Source organism: Coenobita brevimanus, chromosome 63 (genome assembly GCF_032717465.1).
Source record: "Coenobita brevimanus isolate Jiangsu-jjx chromosome 63, ASM3271746v2, whole genome shotgun sequence".
Lineage (NCBI taxonomy): Eukaryota > Metazoa > Arthropoda > Malacostraca > Decapoda > Coenobitidae > Coenobita > Coenobita brevimanus.
In genome coordinates this window covers 31,732,505-31,755,520 of record NC_137016.1, presented here as the reverse complement: position 1 = coordinate 31,755,520, position 23,016 = coordinate 31,732,505, and the positions used below count along the sequence as shown (strand labels likewise).

The window sequence follows — 23,016 nt, the reverse complement described above, 5'->3', positions numbered from 1 at the left end:
CTCACCCTTGTGGAATGGTTGTGGAGAGGTTGCATTAAGAGAACTAGACAAAATTCAGAATAAAGCTGTTAGAATCATTAACAACCCTGCCATTACATATAAACTACCTCCCCTGCAAGTAAGAAGGAATGTTGCCTCCCTTGCATTATTTTACAGATATTTTTTTGGCAAATGCTCAGACGAAGTTGTGTCCATGGTGCCACCTCTCCATGCCTTACCTCGTGCTACACGGGCATTTGGTAGCGCTCATGACTGGAATGTCACTCAACCATATTGCAGAACTTCTGACTATCAAAATTCTTTCATTCCCCGAACTGCATCTCTCTGGAACTCGCTTCCCCAGAGTTGTTTTCCTCCAAATTTCAACCCACAACTGTTCAAGTCTAACTGTTAGATATTTTATGAACAGAGGACACCAGTAATCTGGTGTATGGATTATTTTTTTTTACCCATTTGTTTTTCCTTCCTCCGTTCTGTTATTTATAAAAAAAAAAAAAAGTCCAGTTTCATCGATCATCTGGGTATTGACGCTTCTTAGGCTGCTGTTACCATAACATGAAGTGCAGCACCTACAACAAGGCCAAACATAAAAGGCATGGATAAAGAACATCAAAAAAAGTAAGAAGAGAGGATACTGAGAAACCAAGACGTTTTGAAGCTAACAACAAAGACAGTCTCCAGAAACTTTTATTCGTTATGACGCACTTAGAAACAACTCCTCAAGGAAACTTATCTTCATAACATGTCAAGAACACAAAGCAAACTGGAATTCAAATAGAAAACGTAATTTTACGTAACAGACAACTGAATCAAAACAGACGGTTAGATAAAAAAATTTAATAACTGTGCAAAGAAACATAGCGATGTCAAAGCTAAAGGCATGGAACTGAGGCCTTGCATTCTGCCTCGAGGTAAAGACTGAGGCTTTTACAAAACCAGTAAAGTGCGCTTTGTGAATGCAAGACGAGCGATCGAGCGATTGTACATACGAATATCATCATAATTTCATAGTGGTGTAAACTTTCAACATTTCTGGTGAGGTAGTTGAACAAAAACAGAAAAATATTTGAGCCAAAATATTTACTTTCTCACGTTTCTCTCTCTCTCTCTCTCTCTCTCTCTCTTTCTTTCTCTCTCTCTCTCTCTCTCACTTTTCACTCTGGATGTGCATACAGCGAGGCGACGTAGCATTTACCACACGTGCAGTGTTCAGTTCTCTGCTCCCGACATCCTGTATCAACGAACTGCGTCGGTAAACGCCTGGCTATTGACCGATTGATAAAACCTTGAAAATTTCACCAACTAAACATAGAAAAAACGTTCATGTAAAATTATGGGCGTAATATCCGATATTTAATTATTAGACTTCATACAAGAAAACATAGTGTTACAAGAGCATATCTTTATAAATCTGATTTCATAGCGGAGCATGTCAACTGAAGCCCTCGGTACATTCCCTTGGAAAGCTGGAATTCCAAGGGGTTTGTTGGGTCTCATCGGTAAATATATAGCTAAAAACAAAATTTACTAAATGTATCAACTACCTGCTGGAGAATTTCTTCTCCATTTCACTCAGTAGAAAAAATATTATCCTCCGAAAACCGTCGCGGTCGTGCCGGGCCGGGTCTTGTCAGGCTAAGCATTTTTCAGCTGAATGTAATCATCGCTTTGCTTGCTGCACTCGCTCACTCGTCATCACAATGTCGTGGCCGGGACAAAGACCAAATTTTCTGAGAAGTTCGAGATCGAGGCCGAGGCCTTAGCAGTGGAGTCCTTCTGAGGCATAAGAAAAATATAAATAATTTATCATTTTTCCCATGCTCTGAGAAAATCTAACATACTACTTTACTGGTGCTTGTGTTACTTTCCATTATACAGCGGGACTAAAAATATTTAAATTTAATTTCCAGCAATATAAACCACCGGCGCACTTCAGATACTGGTCTAAAAATATATTCGCATTTGAGCAAAAGCATTCAGGAGTTGAATGCAAACCACCCGCCAAATTATGCTGTTGGTTAAGGTATTAATTACCTACAAACCAAATTTGAAGAAAGTTCGCAAAACTCTACGGAATTCAGTTACCGCGTTTCGCAAGAAGTCTATTCATATTTTACAAAATACCAAACGTGATAGGCTTTTGAACATCCACATATTTGCTACTTCTTTAAAGTTTGTTGAAATTTAACCCACAACTTTTCGAGATATTTTGGTATCACATACACACACACACACACACACACACACACACACACACACACACACACACAAAGTATATCGCCCAGCTTTGCCAATGGCGGGCGATAACGAAACGTGACGCAGACAAAAAAGAAGGTGAAATAAGATATAGGAAAGTTAATTAATACACAGGCATAGCATATCAAAAGAAATGCTTAAAACATGCAGTTACGCTAATATATTTCCTTGCATCAACATCCAAATAGCTGATAATACCACAGCAATGAAGGGACTGAAGGAAAGACGAAACGGGGAGCCGGAAAAGAGGTTAAAGCAAGGCAGAGTGAGAGAATGGAGGAGAATTATTGAAACTATAAGGATACAGGATTCTCTCTCTCTCTCTCTCTGTGAGAGAGAGAGAGAGAGAGAGAGAGAGAGAGAGATGGGGGGTGGGGATATAGCTAGAACATTAACAGTCAAATGGTCAAGGGTTGGCTAGTCCCTTGAATAAACTATACTAACACCATGCCAGAACACCATATTTTGTTCTTGATTTCCATGTAACCACTTTTTATGTTAGGAGGTGGTATGGGAAGGCTGGGGTCTGCTACCGACCCTTATTGAAACACACACTAACATCTCACCACATAACAGACATAACTGAACACCATACAACCACGAAGTGGGGAGATGGTATGGTCAGGCTAAGGTCACCTGACATCTCTCAAAATTATACACTAACATCTCTCACATACACCACATACAAACACCATATCAGAACCATACTTTTAATATAAGCTTGATTTCCGTAAAACCACTATAAGCAGGAAAGTGATATGATGGGCTTGCTGTGTACTACCGACCCTCAGTGCCACCAATCACGTACTATACCAAAACGTAATATTTTTAACATAATGTTCGTAATTCCCATATAACGACTATTAGTGGAGAGGTGGTATGGTGAGGCTAAGGTCACCAAATGACTCTCAGTACAACCAAACACTAACATCTCTCGTACACCACGCACTAACTCCAAAGAGGCAGGGCGTAAAGAGTATATTACCTCCTTGAATTCAATGAGGATTTTGGATTTTGGTCAGCCTGGTCTTCTACAATCTTGCAGATTTGAAGGGAGAGTTTTCGAACTATACCCCTACGCACGCACACCCACACGCTGACTGACAGACAAGCAGGCAGACAGACACATGCGAAAACAAGCACTGCGAGTACGCATGCACGCACCCACACCAACTAACCATACCCGCACCCAAACCCACACCCACACACACATACACACATGCACATGCGCATACACACACATGCTCATACACATAAACATGCGCACAAAAGTACCCGCACGCAAAGCACGTATTCATCCCCATACACACACACAAACCAACACACATACAAACCCATAAATGCCTTCCCTTTTCCTCACCCTCACATACCTACCTATTAATGAAAATGCAGGTCTTGGCGAAGAGAAGGTACCACAGATCCTTATAAGTGGTGTGGCCGAACATCGCCAGAAGGGAGTTGTAGACCAGCAGGGTGCGGTAGGGTAGCCACAGCGTTGCAAATATAGCCACCACCACCGCTAACATCTTCACCACCTAGAGGGACAGAAGAGAGGATAAATGAATCGCAGATTCTCATGTCTCGAAGAAGTGTCATTTATGTCATTTTTTAAAACAAGGTCATGAGTTGTTGAAATGGATGAATCACAGTAAAACTTTCACTGTGATTACGAAGGAGGAAAGACTGGGGGTGAAGGGGACAATGCGGAAGTGGGAGTGGGAATGAGAATGTGAGCGTGACACTGAGATAGTTTTTTTTTTTTTTTTTTCCGGCCTATCAACCATTGGGGCCGAAGCCCCTGGTTATTAAGGCCATGTATATATGTATATACATTCAAACATATATACATATATATACAAACATATATATATATATATATATATATATATACATACATACATACACACACACACACACACACACACACACACACACACACACACTTCCATGCATACATACAGACACACTTTCATGCAAACGTACATAGATATATAATAATTTTAATGTTATTTATTTTTTTTTGTTTTTTTATTTTTTTTATTTTTTCTTGGTTTTATATTTTTTATACCTTATATTATAAAGAAAAACTAATCTAAAGACCCTAAAACTAAACACCTAACAGACAAATCGCTAACCTATACTAAATCCTACAGAGACAAATAGCTATACCTACACTAATGGTAAAAATACCTCGACTAACAGAACACCATCGACTGCAGATATGTAATGCCTTTCTACATTACATACCTGCACTCATCACCTGGTGACTGTCAGTCGAGGCACAACCTAATATAGGGGACATCAGTATATGAAAGGGAACCAGACGAGTCAGGAACATTTCCATATACGTCAGCTGTCGTCCCTAATTAGAATAACTTAAACAAGATAATATAATGTATTTACATAATTTGTACAAATAGTGAAGAACCTCGCCCAGCAGACCACCATCGACTGCAAGTGCCCAATACATTCCTATATTGCACACTTGCACTCATCAGCTGGTGACTGTCAGGCGAGGAACTTGGCTTAATGTAGGGGACATCTATATTAGAAATAGATTGGTGGGAGGAGGAACTATTTAAAATATGTCAACTGTCAACTCTAATTAATATTACCATATATACATATTTACTGTTCATAAAAACCGTAACCACGCAGTAAAAAAGTCACATCACTCTGATCAGTCCGGTCTCTCTCAAGAAAGCCATCAATTTATCGGTCATAACAATGTCCCCATCACCCAGGATGGTGGAAAGGGTGAAGGGGACGTCTACTGCGCCGCAGTAATTTATAAGTGAAGCACGTTCACGAATAAATCGCCGACAGCGCAGGATGATTTGACTAATAGATAACACCGCATTACAGATGTCACAGTGTGGTGGGAAGCGTCTTTCCATATATGGTTTTATGTGGGTTAAAATGGTGGCATTAAGCCGTAACCATGCCAACACTTTTTCTTCTAGGCGACTGGGACGGTTGGCAGTGTCCCAGTCGCCCAGGTACGGCTTACAAGTTGGAATATTTAGTCTGGTCCACTGACCTTGCCACAGAAGATTTATTGATTTCTTTCCGAGAGATAGACTCGACCGTAGATCACGAGGAACGTCCCAAATCTCCTCGAGCTCTACAGCCGACTTTGCAAGTAAGTCAGCCTGCTCATTGCCGTAGATACGACAATGACCAGGCACCCAGATCAGCGTGAATGACTTGTTGCATGAATGCAACTTATTTGCGATGTGGCCCTGGATCTCATGAGAGTCCGTAGTGCAAGATGCAATTGCCTGAAGGGCTGATTTTGAATCTGAAAATATGACAAATGAGTCATGCCTAGAATTGAGAGCATAGTCTATGGCTTTGTCAATAGCAAAAAGTTCTGAAGTAAACACAGATGTATGAGTCGGCAACCGATACCTGAGGGCACATTCAGTCGACCACACACTTGCACCCACACATTCACTCGACTTGGAGCCGTCGGTGTACAATTGATGGAACCCCAAGTGACGAACAATGATGTTACGAAACAAGTGGTGGACCTCCGCCTCCGGCGCCTTGGCCTTTGGTGCTGGGAGCCATGAGACATCCACTCTAAAGCCGGGTGGCTCCCAAGGCGCTATATTTTTAAGCACCAACTTGTCACAGTCACTGGGGTACACATCAAGCTCCTGAGTCAGTAAGTGGAGGCGAGCGGCAAGTGGCCGACGCACCCCCCGCAGAAGGTGGTGGTATTGACGCAGGGGGGTACAGGCCACATTGCCGATATTACTTTTCCTTAAAGTTCTTAACCCATACGATAATGCCAGGTGGTCACGGCGAATACGGAGGGGAGGCACACTCGCCTCCACTTCCATACGAGCTACACGGGTACACCGGACAGCTCCAAGACACATTTGCAAGCATTTATTCTGCAATACATCCAATCCTTTCAGTGTGGCATCAGATACCGAGCCATACACCTGTGCACCATAGTCTAGCTTCGATCGAATAAGGGACTTATACACCATTAATAAAGATTTTCTGTCGGCACCCCATGTAGTACCCGCTAGGTACTTGAGGACATTAAACGGTTTATCACAACGAGCAAGCAAAGTATTAACGTGAAGTTTAAAATTCATTCTACGATCAAAATGTATTCCTAAAAATTTTACAGAATTTTGAAAAGGTACCACCTGATTATCCAAAGTTAAGCACAAATTAGGTACGTTACGATTAGTGAAGACTATAGCGGCACACTTAGGTACGGAAAACTTAAATCCCCACTGCAAGGCCCATTGGTGGACGGAGTCAAGGGCTGCTTGAATCCGCCCAGCCAAAAATTGTGCATTACGGGAAGAGTGCCATATTGCACAATCGTCAGCGTAGAGCGAGTATTTAGGATTCCTCGGGATGGGAGCTGATGACAGAATATCACTGATCATAATACTAAATAAAGTAGGACTAAGCACACTTCCCTGCGGCACCCCGTTTTCCTGGATAAATATATCCGATGTTACGTTACGGGGCAATTTGACAGAGAAAGTTCTGTCCCTTAAGAAATTTGAAATAAAAACAGGCAAATTTCCTCTTAAACCATAAGCATAGAGCTTCATTAGTATACCGTGTCGCCATGTCATGTCATAGGCTTTATGGATGTCCAAGAACACCCCTATCATGAATTCTTTATTGGCAAATGCCTCTGCAATACAATGCTCCAAATTCATTAAATGATCTAGTGAACTTCTGTATTTACGGAAGCCACATTGTTGGTCATTTAACAAATTCTTCGACTCTAAAACAAAAAGAAGCCTATTGTTAACCATACGTTCCATGACCTTACAAAGACAAGAAGTCAACACAATAGGATGAAATGAAGTGGGATTCATAAGACGACCAGCCTCTTTGGGTATCGGTATGACGTGCGCAAAGTGCCATGAGTTTGGGAACGTTCGAGACGCCCAAATCTCATTGTACAATGCTAACATCTTAATCAGGTTGTCCTGATTAAGATGCTGGATCATACCATACGTGATGGTGTCTGGTCCAGGGCTGGTGTCATTTCAGGATTTAAGGGCAAGGAGCAGTTCATCTAGCGTATACTCTTGGTTGTACGGGGAGTCTACGTCTTCTGTGGCAAGGTCTAATATGTGTAGCTCAGCCGTGTGTTTATGATGTTGAAAACGCGGGTCATAATTGGCTGAGCCACTTAGATGAGAAAAACTCCTGGCGAGGATGTTAGCAACGTTCACGGGCTCGTCATAGATGTTATTATTCACCTGAAGGGTGGTGATTGGAAAATATGGGCCTTTATTATTTAATATTCTTATGGTGGACCAGACTTTACGTAATGGTGTTGTTCGAGTCACCGTGGACACAAAGGACCGCCAGGAGTCACGTTTGGCCCTTCTTATTATTCTCCTTGCCTCAGCCTGTGCCTGTTTGTATGCAATAAAATTTTTCTCATTGGGCTGACTATAAAAAAACCTGTATCTCCTATTGCGTTTTCTTAATGCTTGTCGGCAATCCGGCGTCCACCAATGTGCTCTATGCTTCGCATGAACTGTAGAAGTCTTGGGAACAGCAGCCTCAGCTGCATGTAATATGGTAGTGATTATATTTTTGACCTTAACATCTATGGTCTCCCCAGATATATCTATATTGGAGATCCTTGAGATGGATCCCCAATCTGCTTTCTTATATTTAAATTTTGGAGGTGGAGGGTCCGAAATAATGTCGCGTATATAAGAAAGACAGATGGGTAAATGATCACTTCCCAAGGAGTCGTCGTAAGGGTCCCATGAGAGATCTTGATGTATAACAGGGGAGGCCAAAGATAAGTCAATGGCCGAAAAGTTACCAGTACGATCATCTACACGAGTCGCTCTACCATCGTTCAGAAGACAGAGGTTGGACTGTAGTATTAGGTCGGCTACTTGCTCCCCACGACCATCAATCCTCAAGCTACCCCATTGATAGTGATGGGCGTTAAAATCACCCAACACTAACTTATTTCCAGGCAGATGTTCAAATAGTGAATTTAAAGCATCACTGTCAATGGGGCCATGTGGAGGACAGTACAGAGAGCAAATAGACAGATACGTGTTATTAAATTTTACTCTGCACGCGACAGCTTCCAGAGTAGAATTTAGAATCACTTCCATTTGTGGGTGTGATTTGTGCAAATGGCAACTCCGTGACCTTCATATCTTCTGTAAGAGTGGTAGTGTTTGAACTGTGAAGGATCAGGATGATCCTCCAGGCGCGTCTCCTGTAAACAAATAACGTCTGGCCTGTGCAAGATTGCTATATCTTGTAACTTATTCCCAATACCTCTACAATTCCACTGTAATACATTGAAAGCAACGGTTTAAGATTTTCGTTGGGGGCCAGTGTGCTTCGTCTTTTTTTGTCGCCCGCCAGTAGGCGAGCGACTACCAGGGGACCTATCCCGGTGCTTGTTGATGGAAACCTCCATATTTTCATCAATAACTAGGTTCCCAGCCTCCCCCGAGGAAGAGCTAACCTTTCTCTCCCTCGCTGGAGTAGGAACCAGAAGGACATGAGGACGTGACTGTTTCGTGAGGGTGGTCATGTTATTTTTAGTAGGCTTGTCAGGCTTCGCTTTAGGCCGTACTGATGGAGAGGCAGCAGCAGCCTGAGAGTAAGTTGATGCCTTAGGGATGTCAGTGAGAGAGTTGGAACGGACAGGAGGTCGAGATGGAGATGTACTGTGAGCGGCAGGAGGGAGAAAGACAGGGTCAGTCTGCGTCTCGACAGAGCACATCACAGGACGGGACATTACCGCCGAAGCATAGGACCTATTCGGCGTGGGAGTTGCATGCAACTCCTTCACCTTTTTCCTAGCTTCGTAGTAGGAAACCCTCAGTTGCCTTCACTGTGCAGACTTCCTTCTCCTCCTTCCACTTGGGACAATCCCTAGAGGAAGTGGAGTGAGTACCCTTGCAGTGAAAGCAACGTACTGTCTCTGATGTGCAACTTTCCGCATCATGACCCTGGCTTGCACACTTGCCGCACACTGGCTAGGAAGCCCGACAAGTCTTTGTACCATGCCCATACAGCTGGCATTTCAGGCAACGCAGAGGGTTAGGGATGTACGGCCGAACGTGAATAATTTCATAACCAACTTTGATATCACTAGGAAGAGAAGATTTGGCAAATGTCAAGATGATAGTTGCTGTCTTCGTCCTTATGCCTTCCGAGTAGCGAGTTATGAATTTAGCCTCGATGACATCTTGCTGCGCCAATTCACTTACGATCTCGTCCTCGCTCATCACAATGAGATCCCTGCAAGTGACAACACCCTTGCAAGAATTCATGGAGACTGGGATTTTGGCTTCGACATCGTAACAATGGAATTTGCGCAGTTTCAACAAATCCTTTCCCTGTGCCGAGTTTACAGTTTTGACCAGGAGATCTCCATTAGCAAGTTTTTTAACTTGTTCGACTTCTCCCGCACAGTGGTCAATCACCTTCTTGATAAGGAAGGGATTGAGACTGGACAGGGGAGTGGAACCTAGCGCATGAATGATAACGTAGGTCGCATTAGCTACAGGGATGTCAAGTGCGGCTCGAGTCTGGCGTCCGTCAGTCTGGGGGTGGTCAGTCCTGTCATGCCTAATATCGTCAGGACCACCAGGGGGGCAGGCAGTAGGGGCGTCCTCCATAGGTACCACTTCCCCCTCGCGGGGGAAGTGGGAAGAAAGAGAAAAACGAGCAAGGGAAATAGCACCTGGGGAAGACCCACCTAGTCTGAGATTACCCTCTCAAACCACTCTCGGGAGGACGCGCCTGTGTGTCACTCACACCCCAGAGCGATCAGTGGGGGGTACACTCCAGAGGTGAGTAAGCAAAGGCAATCTCAGGAAACAGATATAGACACTTACTATATCTACTAAGGCCAGGGAGGAAAATGAGATCTAGCTAACCTAACTTTTACTCCCCTATTTACAAAACTATTGCCGGTGAGGCAGCCCTAGATCGCTAGAGGAGAGAGCAACGAAAACACGACTGCACTCTCCGCAACCATTCATAAAGTCTCCTGAGATAGGGAAAAAACAGTTACAGAGAATGAACAAGGCAAGTAGGGAGTTGTAGACCAGGAAGGTGCGGCAGGGTAGCCACGGGATTGCAGATATATCGACGACCACCACTAAAATTTTCACCATTTGGGAAGACAGGAATGGGAGTTCATGAATCAGTGGTTCCAGAAAGTTTCGAAGCAGTGTTAATTATGACTGCATTCACAGCTGCGAGTGGCTGATAAGTAACAAACGAAATGTATCCACTGTGACTGCATGAGGAAAGGAAAGACTAGGAGTGACAATGTAAGAGTGAGAGAAAGTGAAAGTGAACAGAATGGACGAAAGAATGTAGGTAGGATAGTCACAGGGTCACCTATATACAGCAGAACCACGGTTAGTATCTTTACTACTTGGGCAGACAGAAGAGATTAGTGAGTTACTGGTTAAAAAGTTTTGAAACAGTGTCAGTTATATTGAGCCTTGAACTGTTTAAGCTGATGTGATACTGACTTCGCTCAAGTGTGTGTCGGTAAGTAGGCTATTATTGTCTTAAACTGTTATGAAAGGAGAGGAGAGAATCGGTGTGGGAGTAAGAATGAAACTGAAAGTGAAAGTAAAGCCGGATAATTATACGAAAGAGAAGTTGAGTAATAGGTTAAAGTAAGTTTTGAAGCAGTGTCATAGGATTATGAGAAGAAAGGAGTGAAGGGGCAAGAAAACAGCTGAATGAAGAAGAAAACAAAGAAAATAAGAAAACAAATATGAAAACAAAGAAAAATATGAACAAGTTGAATGAGGGTGCAGTTCGGTGGACATAGTTTCGCGGATTCAGGAGTCGCTGCTTCTAGAAGATCCTGAAGAAGTGGAAAATGGTTAAAGGAGGAAAGATATGATAGAAGACTTGTGATGAGAAGATGAAAGATGATAAAGTAATATCGAGAGATAAAAGATGACAAGGGGATAAACAAGAAGATAAGACAGGCAGCGAAATGGTAAGAGAAAAAGAGAGAGAGAGGAGAAACAAAATTGAAAAGAGAAATTCGACAGTCAGTGGGAGGCAAAGGTGGGCACTACATCATGGGCCGTATTCGTGAAACTTCTTGAGCTTAAGTTGCGAACAAGATGGTTTCTTTCTACTTTCATCTCAACTCAGTAAAGTTACCAAAGACTTCAAAGCTTACAGTAACCCGACTGAACAATAAAATGAAAAATATAACAACACAAAATAATTTCAGCAACAACTGGCCGGTATGGAGAACTGTTTATTATAAGAATACGTCTTATAATACTTTTTACTGGTCGAAACTACATTAAAAGCAAAGAATTAAACTTAGTATCAAAATGAGAAAGGAAGATGAAAGAAGTCATTTAGGTGAAAAATACATATGTAGCGAAAGTCATGGTTAAGATTAGTTACTCCCTCGGGTTAAAAAAAAAAAATCAATCTTAATTCCTTGTCCCCCAAAACAGGGCAAGAAAAGTAAGAAAGATATCAGGGTGCGAGAGAGAGAGAGAGAGAGAGAGAGAGAGAGAGAGAGAGAGAGAAGGAACCCCCACAGGAAAAGAATACAAATGAATCAAAAGTTAGAGCTAAGAAAAGGTACTCTATCAGATAAGGACACAAAACACTTTCACTATGTGGCCACTCACAACAGGGGCTAAAAGGTGAGGGAAAAACACACATCCAGCTCCAGAATACAAATGAATGAAATGTCTGTGCTACGAGGAGTTTATTTCACCAGATAAGGAAATAATATGTCCTTACCTACCGCAGCAAAAATCAGAGAGATAAGATGAAATTCATCAAGCACAATATTTCAAAAAAATTACCGTGCAGGGGGATGGCACTGATATCCTAAATGATCAGTACAGCTTGTGGTATTCCAAGATTAGTCTATTACCATTTTAATATTTACACGATAACAATAATAAGTAAGGAACGTCTCAAGTAAGTGGAATATTGCATTGTGATGGAAGCAGGTTTATCAGCGTGGGTTGGAATCATGGGGCATTTTACAACAGCCAAAAATGATGTCAGATTGTCTCGCGCCAAGAATGTGCCCATACTTTTTGAAGCATGTGTACAGCAAGACACACAAATATCTTCCCAAAATATAATGAATAATTAGTGGGATAATCGAACCAGACGAAACACGTCCTAGTAGAGATGGGGGTTTCACTGTATTTCGTCAGTTGCAAACATTCATCAGATGGAACTCGAAGGATAGTTGTTTCTCTGACTGTACATAATGCCAATGAACCAACGTTAGAAAAAAAAAAAAATGCTACCAGGAAAGGTAATAAAACAGCTTCACTCTCTCTCTACGATGGCGCCTTGTGTTCTAGTGATTATCCTTGCATACGTGGGTTCAATCTCCATGAAACGACTGAAGGTATTTAGATCATATAATGCCATTACGGGAGGTAGGCTGGTCATCTACCCTCAATTGTACTCGATTAAGGTACTCGGACCCCTGCACCCCAAAGCAGGTAGTATGGGATTGCCTGTTACCATTTTACTGTGTGTGTGTGTGTGTGTGTGTGTGAGAGAGAGAGAGAGAGAGAGAGAGAGAGAGAGAGAGAGAGAGACGGGTATCAGGCAGAGGAGAAAAAATAAAACAAATACAGAAAAGTAACAGTATTTAAAAGGTGTTCCGTCAAATAAAGGAATATAAATAAAAAAATAAAACTTCGTCGCCCCGTAGCTGAAAAAGAGAAAGGTCTGTGAGATACGGGCCACACTGAGGGAAAAGACCACCTGGCAGAGAATACAAATTATTTAAAAAAGAAAAGAGAGAACGGTGCTTCGTCTGGTGGGAAATAATATATCTCAGTATCTGCCCACAAATCAAAGAAAAATCACTAAGAGAGAGAGAGAGAGAGAGAGAGAGAGGGGAGAGAGGGGGAGTATTAAACTAGCAGATTTGGGAGCTTCAAGGCCCTCTGGTTAAAGGTCTTGGTATCGTGTGGTGTGGGAGGGTGATTTTAAGTGATGTGGTGTGGTGTGGTGTGGTGTGGTGTGGTATGGTATGGTGTGGTGTGGTGTGGTGTGGTGTGGTGTGGTGTGGTGTGGCGTGGTGTGGTGTGGTGAGATGTGGTGTGATCCGGTGTGGTGTGGTGATATCCGATTCTGTGTGATGTAGCGTCGATTAAGACACTAAATTCCACTGAACAGGAGCACCTCGTGTCCGAAAATCGTTAGTGGGAGACAGACGGACATTACCACTCTTGGAAATGTTCCCGCATCTAAAAATGAACCAGATGCTGTGGACGATAAATAATGAAAAGTTAGAACTGAAACAAAAAATTCTCCCCCAGTAATAAAAATTAATTGTGGTCCGAAACTGTAAAATGAACTCTGACATAATAGTTTGGTCCAGGGGTTCTTGACCTTTTTCTCTGTTCAGACCGCCAGTGGATTGCCCACAATGTCCCCATAGCCCCTTCGCCAGACTGTCGAAATCAGCACCATCACCAGTCCCATTAGGTGCCAGTATGATTTCAAAAGATGGCAATGGCTTGGTTTTTACCTTACATGTGGACAACTAGTAACAGTACAGGAAAGAACATCATTAGGATTTTACCCTATTTATTTCCGTGTTGATAAACGGCAAATTATATTACATTAGAGAAAGAGAGAGAGAGAGAGAGAGAAATACTTTACTTATTCAGGGAACGAGTCCCATACCCCCAGGTTTTTGTCCCCATACCCTTAAAGGGTATGGATATCTCAGGTTAAGAACCCTGACTCTGGACGAAGTAAAAACACTGATGGTGTAGGAACACTAAAGATTACACACACCCACACACACACACACACACACACACACACACGATGGAAGTTTAGGCATTCAGCTAAACCTTAAGATCAATGACGTAAAGATTTTTTACTCTCGGTACGACCAGACGATTTTTTAAACTTAAAGACAGGCTTCTAATAGTGAAGGGGTTGATGAAGGCTATATCTAACTCCTCCTCCAGTTTGAGGTGTCCACAGTTGAATAAAATCGTCTGGGGGCAGAGAGAATAAGCTTAAAAAAAAAAAGTCACCGGACTGAAAGGGTTAAGTAGGGTAACAGTATTTCCTTGTTGTCAGCCCAGAAATGAGAGAAATTTTCAGACTGGAATTAAAAAGAAAATATAAAGATAAATAAATAAAATAAACGAATGATTGAATGATGAATAAAAATGAATGAATGAATGAATGAAAAAAAATCACTTTCAGAATACAAGTAAATATAAAGTTAGAGAGAAATATTCCTCAAATAAAGAAACAACTCTCTCTGGTGGTCACACAGGAGAGAAAACTGTGACGGGTATTGAGGTAAGAACTTTCGCCAGGTAAGGAATACTAATGGACGGAAAGTTAGAGAGACTGAAAAGGGTACTCTGTTAGGAGGAGAAATAAATTATCTGCACTATAAGGCGTCGAAAGAGAGAGAGAGAGAGAGAGAGAGAGTGTGTGTGTGTGTGTGTGTGTGTGTGTGTGTGTGTGTGTGTGTGTGTGTGTGTGTGTGTGTGTGTGTGTGTGTGTGTGTGTGTGTGTGTGTGTGTGTGTGTGTGTGTGTGTGTGTGTGTGTGTGTGTGTGTGTGTGTGTGTGTGTGTGTGTGTGTGTGTGTGTGTGTGTGTGTGCGTGCGTGTGTGTTTTGTCTGTACCCATTTCCGAAGAAAGGAAGTTCCTCTGACTCCTCTGATTAGACCAATAGCTATTACATCTCTTAGTAAAGTATTTGAGAATGTAATTAATAAGCACATTGTTACACATCTTGACTTCAACTTAATTACAGTACTGACAGATAGCATGGTATTCGCCACGAAAGATCTACTGTTGATACTCAACCTCCCGACTCATACCATACATCAGTCGACTGACCAACATGGAGAAACCCATGCAACTGCCCTTCATATTTCTAAAGCTTCTGACTCTGTGTGGCACCGTTCCCTGCTGTCCAAACTCCCTTGCTATGGACTATCATCTTTTGTTCCACTGATTTCCTATCATCTTTTGTTCCACTGATTTCCTCATATCTCAGCGACAAAAAATAAAAGTAGATGATGTAGCCTATATTCCAATTTCCAATCGATTAATGCCGGCGTCCCACAAGGATCAGATCCGGCTTCAACCCTATTCCTAATTTATGTTAATGATCTCTTATCTGTCACCCATAATTCCATTTATTCATATGCACATAACACTTCACAACTCATTCACACTAAATACTCATTCACAAAGTTTAATATATCTAATTCACAACTCAGTACAATAACCTCCATAAATCAAGACTTATCTAAGATCACTGAATGGGGACAAAATAACATTGTCTCGTTTAACGCTAGGAAAACCAAATATCAACAATTTACTAATAGGCAGAGATTGTCTGATTCGTATATTACCTTCAATGCTCATAATATTCCCGTCTCTAAAAGTATTGAAACTCTCTGTGTTTCACTTAACAATGCCCTCAGCTGGACCTCTCATTTTAGATCACTTGCTAAAACAGCTTCAGAAAAACTTGGAGTCCGCAACTTGTTCACAAACGAGCAGTTACTGTAGCTATAATTTACAAGAGTCATGTACGGTCTCACCCTTGTGGAGTGGAAATAGAGAGGCTGCACTAAAATAACTGGGCAAAATTAGACCAAAGCTGTTATAATTATTAATAACCCTACTGCTACAAACGAACTACCTCCCCTACAAGTAAGAAGGAAAGTTGCCTTCCCTGCATTATTTTACAGATACTTTTATGGCAAATACTCAAACGAAGTTGCATCCATTGTGTCACCTCTACACGCCTTGCCCCGCGCTACAGGGGCATCTGGTAAGCTCATGACATGACTGTCACACTTTCATTTGCTGAAATTTTTCCTATCAGAATTCTTTTATTCCTCGAACTGCATCTCTTTGGAACTTGCATCCTCAAATGGTTTCCCCCCCAAACATCAACCTACGGCTGTTCAACCAACTGTTACTAACTTTGTGTGTGTGTGTGTGTGTGTGTGTGTGTGTGTGTGTGTGTGTGTGTGTGTGTGTGTGTGTGTGTGTGAAGGACACCTGTAATCTGGTGTATGGATTATTTTTTTGTTCAATCGTTTTTCTTTCATCTGTTCATATTCTTTAGAAAAAAAAAAAATGTGTACGAGCGTGTGTGTGTGTGTGTGTGTGTGTGTGTGTGTGTGTGTGTGTGTGTGTGTGTGTGTGTGTGTGTGTGTGTGTGTGTGCGCTGGATGGGAAAGCGGGTACTAAGGTATTACCAACACTACTTAGATTAAGGCTTTTAGGAACGTCCAAAGTTTTACAGACGTAGTTTCTCAGTCATTTCCCAGAGTACACCCTGTCTCCAGATGTTTAAATTTTGCGAAAAATTAGAGGAATGGCAGAGAATATCTTTACCCACTTAAATGACACTTACAGGTAGTAGTAGGTGCGGGCGCTCACCATCCACTTACTTGATGTAGCGCTGCCTTCGGGTGATTCAACACTGAGTGACAAATTAGAGGAACGGCAGAAAACACATTAACTTTATCCACTTAACTCGAATGATACAGGTAACAGTAGGCAGGGGTGCTCACCATCCATATACTTGATGCAGTGCTACCGTCAAGTGATTCTACACTGTAGGGCAAGGCAAATGATTTACTGTAGCCTAGGAAAGCACATATCACATTATAGCCGTTCTATTTTATGAAAGCAGCTAGGGTGGGGCAGCCTAAGGCCTCACACCACTAGTTCTGTTGCCACATCACAGCCGCCACACACGTGTAATTACGCCTGCTCACCTCTCCCTCTCTCTCTCTCTCTCCTATTTTAATTTAGTAACTACTTATAAATGAATTTTAAATACTCTGTATAGATGTAATTTAAAAAATCCGTAGTATAGTATAAATCCTGTAAGACTTGTCAGCGTTGCTTTTGCTACGTTGTCAAGTGGAGTGACACGGGAGATAGCCTTGTGTGTGAGGCTCGTCTCGGTCAGTCTCCCGCCATGGAAGCTTGCCCATCAAAATTCAAAACAAGAGAAAAAAATTAAGGAAATTAAAACAGAAGTAGTTAATATAAATACAATATGAGAGAGAGAGAGAGAGAGAGAGAGAGAGAGAGAGAGAGAGAGAGAGGAGGAGGGAAGAGAAGCACGTGTGTGGCGGCGATGTGGCAACAGAGGTAGCTGTCTGAGGTCTTAGAAGGCCCCACCCAAACCGACTTCATAAAATAGAAAGCCTATAGGTGGTAACTATATCATCAACTGGGCGCCTGAAGGTCAAGCAGAATATGCAGCGTGCCACATGCAACAACAAACTAGTAGGGAAAAGTACCAGGGAGCCTTCTAATATCATATTGATACTATATTTAACCCTTTGAATATTAAGTAGTTTTTTCATCTGAACAAAATCGTCAATCAAACCACACTTACATCAACGAAAGGGTTGCTTGTGGTAATTTTTAATCCTCTGACTGTTAGGATATATTTCCCTGCTGAAGAGAATCGTCTGGTTTTTGCCTGAATAAGCTACCAAAGTGTACCAGTTGCAGTGAATGGATAACTCCATCAATATGATGACGATTTTCTTACTACAGTATTCTAACAACTGCCTCAACATTGTCTTTCATCTTAGAAAAGACTATACGATCTGGCAAGGTAAGAAACAGCCTCGTTAAACCCCCCTCGCAACAAGATATCTTCTTAAAACTGAATAAAATCGTCTGAAGCATCAAGAATAAAACAGAAAATAGGTCTTCTGATTGAAATGGATAATACACAAACGTCACTCATTTTAAATCAATTAATCATCCAGTAATGAAAAATCTCTCAGTTGAATAAAATCGTCTGTGTTTTTTCTCAATTAATCATCATAGAAAACCAAAAGCATCGAAAGGTCTATATCACAGGCATCATGCATTATAAACTCACTAATAATTCAATCCTGTAAAAGAAAAAAAAAAAGCTGTACAAAATCGTTCAGTCTTCGCCTACATAAAACACCAAAGAGAATCAATACAAGCGAAAGGGTTTAATCCACACGTATGTATACCTGTTTTAGGCTAATTAGTGGGTCAGTCACGTAAATCCTCTCTGACCTCATTAAGCTAACAACTGCCTTTTAATAATAATTTTCATACTACCTGGCTGTGATAAGTGGCCTTGTGGCTTAGTGTAATGTAAGCTGGGTATCATCTGGATGTAAAGCAAAATAATTAGTGTAATGTCATGGCAAAAACTTATTTGACGTAATATAAAACTAGGGTTCAACACGTGAGCGATAATGAAAGTGAGGATATCTTATCTGGAACTAAAATAAACACAACTCAGAAACAATATTATTAAAATTGTTCGTGACTATATTTTCGGGTTATATGAAAATCTTATATGAAATTTAAATTTGAGGTTACAATAGTAGTATCTGATGCTGGCTACAATTGAAGCCCAAGTAATTAGTATCATTTATTACCGTCCGAAACAACAAAGTAGGGAGAACAACACACACACACACACACACACACACACACACACACACACACACACACACACACACACACACACACACACACACACACTCGACAGTAAGCCAGAGGAAAGAGGGGGATTTATGAAAAATCACTAGATATGGGCATGTAGAAAGAGAGAGAGAGAGAGAGAGAGAGAGAGAGAGAGAGAGAGAGAGAGAGAGAGAGAGAATGTATACTAAAACAATCTCGACAGGAAGAAGTGTCTATTCACACACACACACACACACACACACACACACACACACACACACACACACACACACACACACACACACACAGGAACCCAGAAAGAAAAATAAAGAGTTAAAAAACACACACACACAGAAACATTACCTATGAAAGGAGATGAAGTAGTGGCCGTGAAATGAATGGAACAAATAGTGAAAGTAATCTCACAAGGACGAAGTGTGTATTCAGGAAGAAAAAATGAAAGCCATGAGGAAGAGAAAGAAAACGAATGACTACGCTAACGAGAAAAAGATATATAAAGGTTTGGTTTTGAGAGGTGACCACAAGGCAGAAACTGGGAGAAAATATGAAAATCAGGACAGGAAGAAGCGTCTACCTCCTCCCCCCTGAGAGAGAGAGAGAGAGAGAGAGAGAGAGAGAGAGAGAGAGAGAGAGAGAGAGAGAGATACTGGTAATTTCGTGAGAAAGAAGTGCAGAATCACACACACACACAAAAAAGAGAATAGAATACTAAGAGGAAAAATGAGAAAAAGAACGAAAAAGTCATAAAAGAGAAAGGAGGGGGATGCTTAAGTGGAGTCGGAGTAAAAAATAAAAAATAAACGGAATAATAACAGGAACCGCATTAGCCCAATGTCATGAGGAAATGAGAATCAGCTTAACCAAAAAATCCAAGTAAACGGAAACCTCATAGAAAAATGTAGAAATTCATGAAAAATAGAGAGAAAGTCTCATGAGAATGTGGACTTTTTTGAATTCTTGAAAAAATCCATGACATTCTTATAAAAATCAGAAAATAACACTATGATGGGGTGAAGACTGGAATACGAGACAGCAAAGAGGAAAACATTCTGACATTCCCGGGAGGGATGAATGTCTACTCAAGACAAAAAACTGGAAAACATCGAAGCCCACAAGGAAAAATTGAAGAATAAGAATGAGAAAAGCATAAATTGTGGAATGGAGGGCCGGTGGTGGTCATAAACGAGTACATATGATGTGTACACATTTATGTACTGTACAGAGAGAGAGAGAGAGAGAGAGAGAGAGAGAGAGAGAGAGAGAGAGAGACGGCAACGTCGCTATCTCCCGAGAGTTGTGCCAATCTGTGAAAACAAGAAATAACTGAATGTCAAAAATGGAGGATAAGTAACTGAAAAACAGAGAAAACGATAACAGACAACTAATATGTGTAGACAGCCTACCGCGACAAATACACAAAAATGAATAGGGTAGGTAAAAAGGAACACGGAAACTGAAGAATGAGAACGGAGATATGCAAACAGGACACGAACACAGAAAGCCAACACGATATGCAAGAATGATAAAAAGGATATAATAATACGGGAACACTGAAATTTGTACTAGATCATATTGCCAAAATACACCATCCATAACTATGCGGTTCATCTGAAACGTGAACCCAGTGGATTGCAGGCTGAGGTTGTTCTTCTTTAGTCCACCATCCTCCTTATCCTCCTTCCGAGGGATAGGAAGCAGAGTGAGGAAAGTTCGTTTAACCGGGCAGTTCCACCACTCCGTCGCATCGGGGTCTTTCCTCTCTAGCACCACGGGGTACGAAATAGGAGAAAAACATGACAATAAACCCCCGAAGCAAGAAGAAAACGAGATAATCAAAGCGAGCTAAAACATACAGACAAACACGGAGACTGAAGTAAATGTCACATTACAAGAGCAAAATTCTCGAGTTACGGGGTAGAAACAAGGTAAAAGAAAAAAAAAATGGCTCAGATCCCATATGGAAGGAGTATATATTCTAAGAGCACACACACACACACACACACACACACACACACACACACACACACACACACACACACACGACAGGAAGCCAGAGGAAAGAGAGGGATTCATGAAAAATCAAGATATAAGTGCATGGGGGAGAGAGAGAGAGAGAGAGAGAGAGAGTGTGTGTGTGTGTGTGATAAGAGGAAGCCAAAAGAAAAAAAAAAAAAGTAAGATTAGTGAATAATCCATGTGACAAAATTGAAAGATAAACTACACCACACGGAAGATAAAAGCATGGAAACAAAAAAAACAGTTATAGAAACAGAAGCAAAAATAAAAGCTAAGAAAAATTACTGAAAACACAAACAAGAAAGTAACGAAAAAAAGGAACTGCATCCTTTGACAGTCTATCCGTGTTGCATAGAGAAACCATCATTACAACAATCAAAACAGCACAGTTTTTTTTTTTTTCCTACCTTGATGAATGAGGGTGAGGTGTGGAATATCCCGGTGTTGCTGTTTGCTAATACAGTATTGTTGAGTGAAAATGAAAAGGAGCTGCAAGGTTTGGTGAATGAATTTGGGGCAGTGTGTAAGAAGAGGAGTCTGAAAGTTAATGTAAACAAGAGTAAAGTTATGGTGTTTGAGAGGAATGATGTCACAGAATGCACAGTGAAGTTGGATGGTGAGGATATAGAGAATGTGAGTGCATTCTAGTACTTGGGTTGTGTGATGAGTAAGGATGGAAGTTTTGGGGATGAAGTGCTTGAAAGGGTGCAGCAGGGAAGGAAGGTTGTTGGTTCACTGAAAGCGGTGATGAAAATTAGGGAGGTGAGTATGGAAGTGAAGAAGTCACTGCATTATAGTATTGCGATCCCTACCCTGACGTATGGAAGCGAGGCGTGGACCTTGCTAGAGGGGAACAATTCAAGAGTGAGAGCAGTGGAAATGAGTTACCTGGGCGGGGCATGTGGAGTGACATGGGAGGACAGGTTGACGAATGAAGTGAGTGAACGTTGTTGGGTGGATGTGGATGTGACTGAGAAAATTAGAAGAAATACACTGAGGTGGTTTGGATATGTGGAGAGAATGGAGAATGAAAGACTGACTAAGAGGGTGTATGTAGGCAAGGTGGAGGGAAGGAGAGGGAGGGGAAGACAGAGGATGAGGTGGAGGGATGGAGTTGAGAGGTATATGAGGGAGGGGAGAGTGAGTTGGGGGGAGGGCAGCCAAATGGTGGGTGACAGAGCGACTTGGAGGCGTTTTGTATGCGGCCCCCCTTTTGCGGGATTAGGGCGTCGGGCTATAGATAGATTTAATTAGCCCCTTTAATATGATGACGCCTTTCTTAAATAGTACCTGTCACCTCCAAAAGATTATAGTCTGTTTAGGAAAGATCTCTCCTACTGAAGGGAATTAATGACGGCTTTGTCTAACTGAGAGAACTGGCTAAATATGAAGGATTGGGTGAACTGGAAGCAAGAGATAAAGAGCAAGGATTAAGTGATTTGAAATAACAGGACAAATTGCAAATACAGTATTTGATTAAGTGATAGAAATGGATAAGGTGGAAGAACTCATATACGCAATACAGACTAGGTAAGCTGGAAGAACAGCGGAAACTGAAGAAATGAGCAAACTGGGGGAACTCATATATGCTTGAAGGGCTGAGTAAACAAGAAGGACTGGGTAAGATGGAAAGCCCCTCATGGAAAGCTGGAAGGCCTGGATAAGCAAGAATACTCGCAAATTATGGCGGTTCCCAGGCGCCTACTTTTCCCTCTTGTCGTCTGCAGTTTAGGCTTGTTAGAGTGCAGAAGAAAAAAACAAGCCTGGAAGCACATTGAGGCAAGCCAACTGGAGGCATTCTTGAGGCGAGACACGGACTAGGAAACTAAAGACCCTTTTACGCCAGATGTGTAAAATGATAGTGGTAGGAATAACTCAAATATTACGCAATTGAAAAGAAGGTAGTAGACGTGTTAATTAATTTCTCTTATTTTCTTATTTCTGCTACTTTCAGATTATCCTTTTTAACTTTGGACTTACACTCTAGAGGAACTGCATTTAGCTTTCACTAACCCTATCACTAACAGGAGGATCTTTGTAGCTGAGCTGAGTTTTTTTACCACACTCGAAAAAATAGAGTGCTCGGGCTGAAAGGAAAAAACACCACGACTTCACACTACACCCTACACCCTCTCTCACTCCACACCCTTCTTTACTCCCCCTTCCAATCCACACCCTGTTCTATTCTCCCTTCCACTACACACCCTGTTCTATTCTCCCTGCCACTCCACACC

General features: G+C 41.6%; 1 protein-coding gene across 1 annotated transcript in view; it reads right to left on the bottom strand.

Annotated features, from left to right (window-relative positions):
• LOC145404408 (thyrotropin-releasing hormone receptor-like) overlaps positions 1 to 23,016 on the bottom strand; it is a 222,400-nt gene that overhangs the window by 30,122 nt on the left and 169,262 nt on the right. The window contains exon 2 of the mRNA XM_080275924.1: positions 3,631 to 3,791. Coding sequence (XP_080132050.1) covers positions 3,631 to 3,791 — 161 coding nt within the window. The remainder of the gene's footprint in view (positions 1 to 3,630; positions 3,792 to 23,016) is intronic.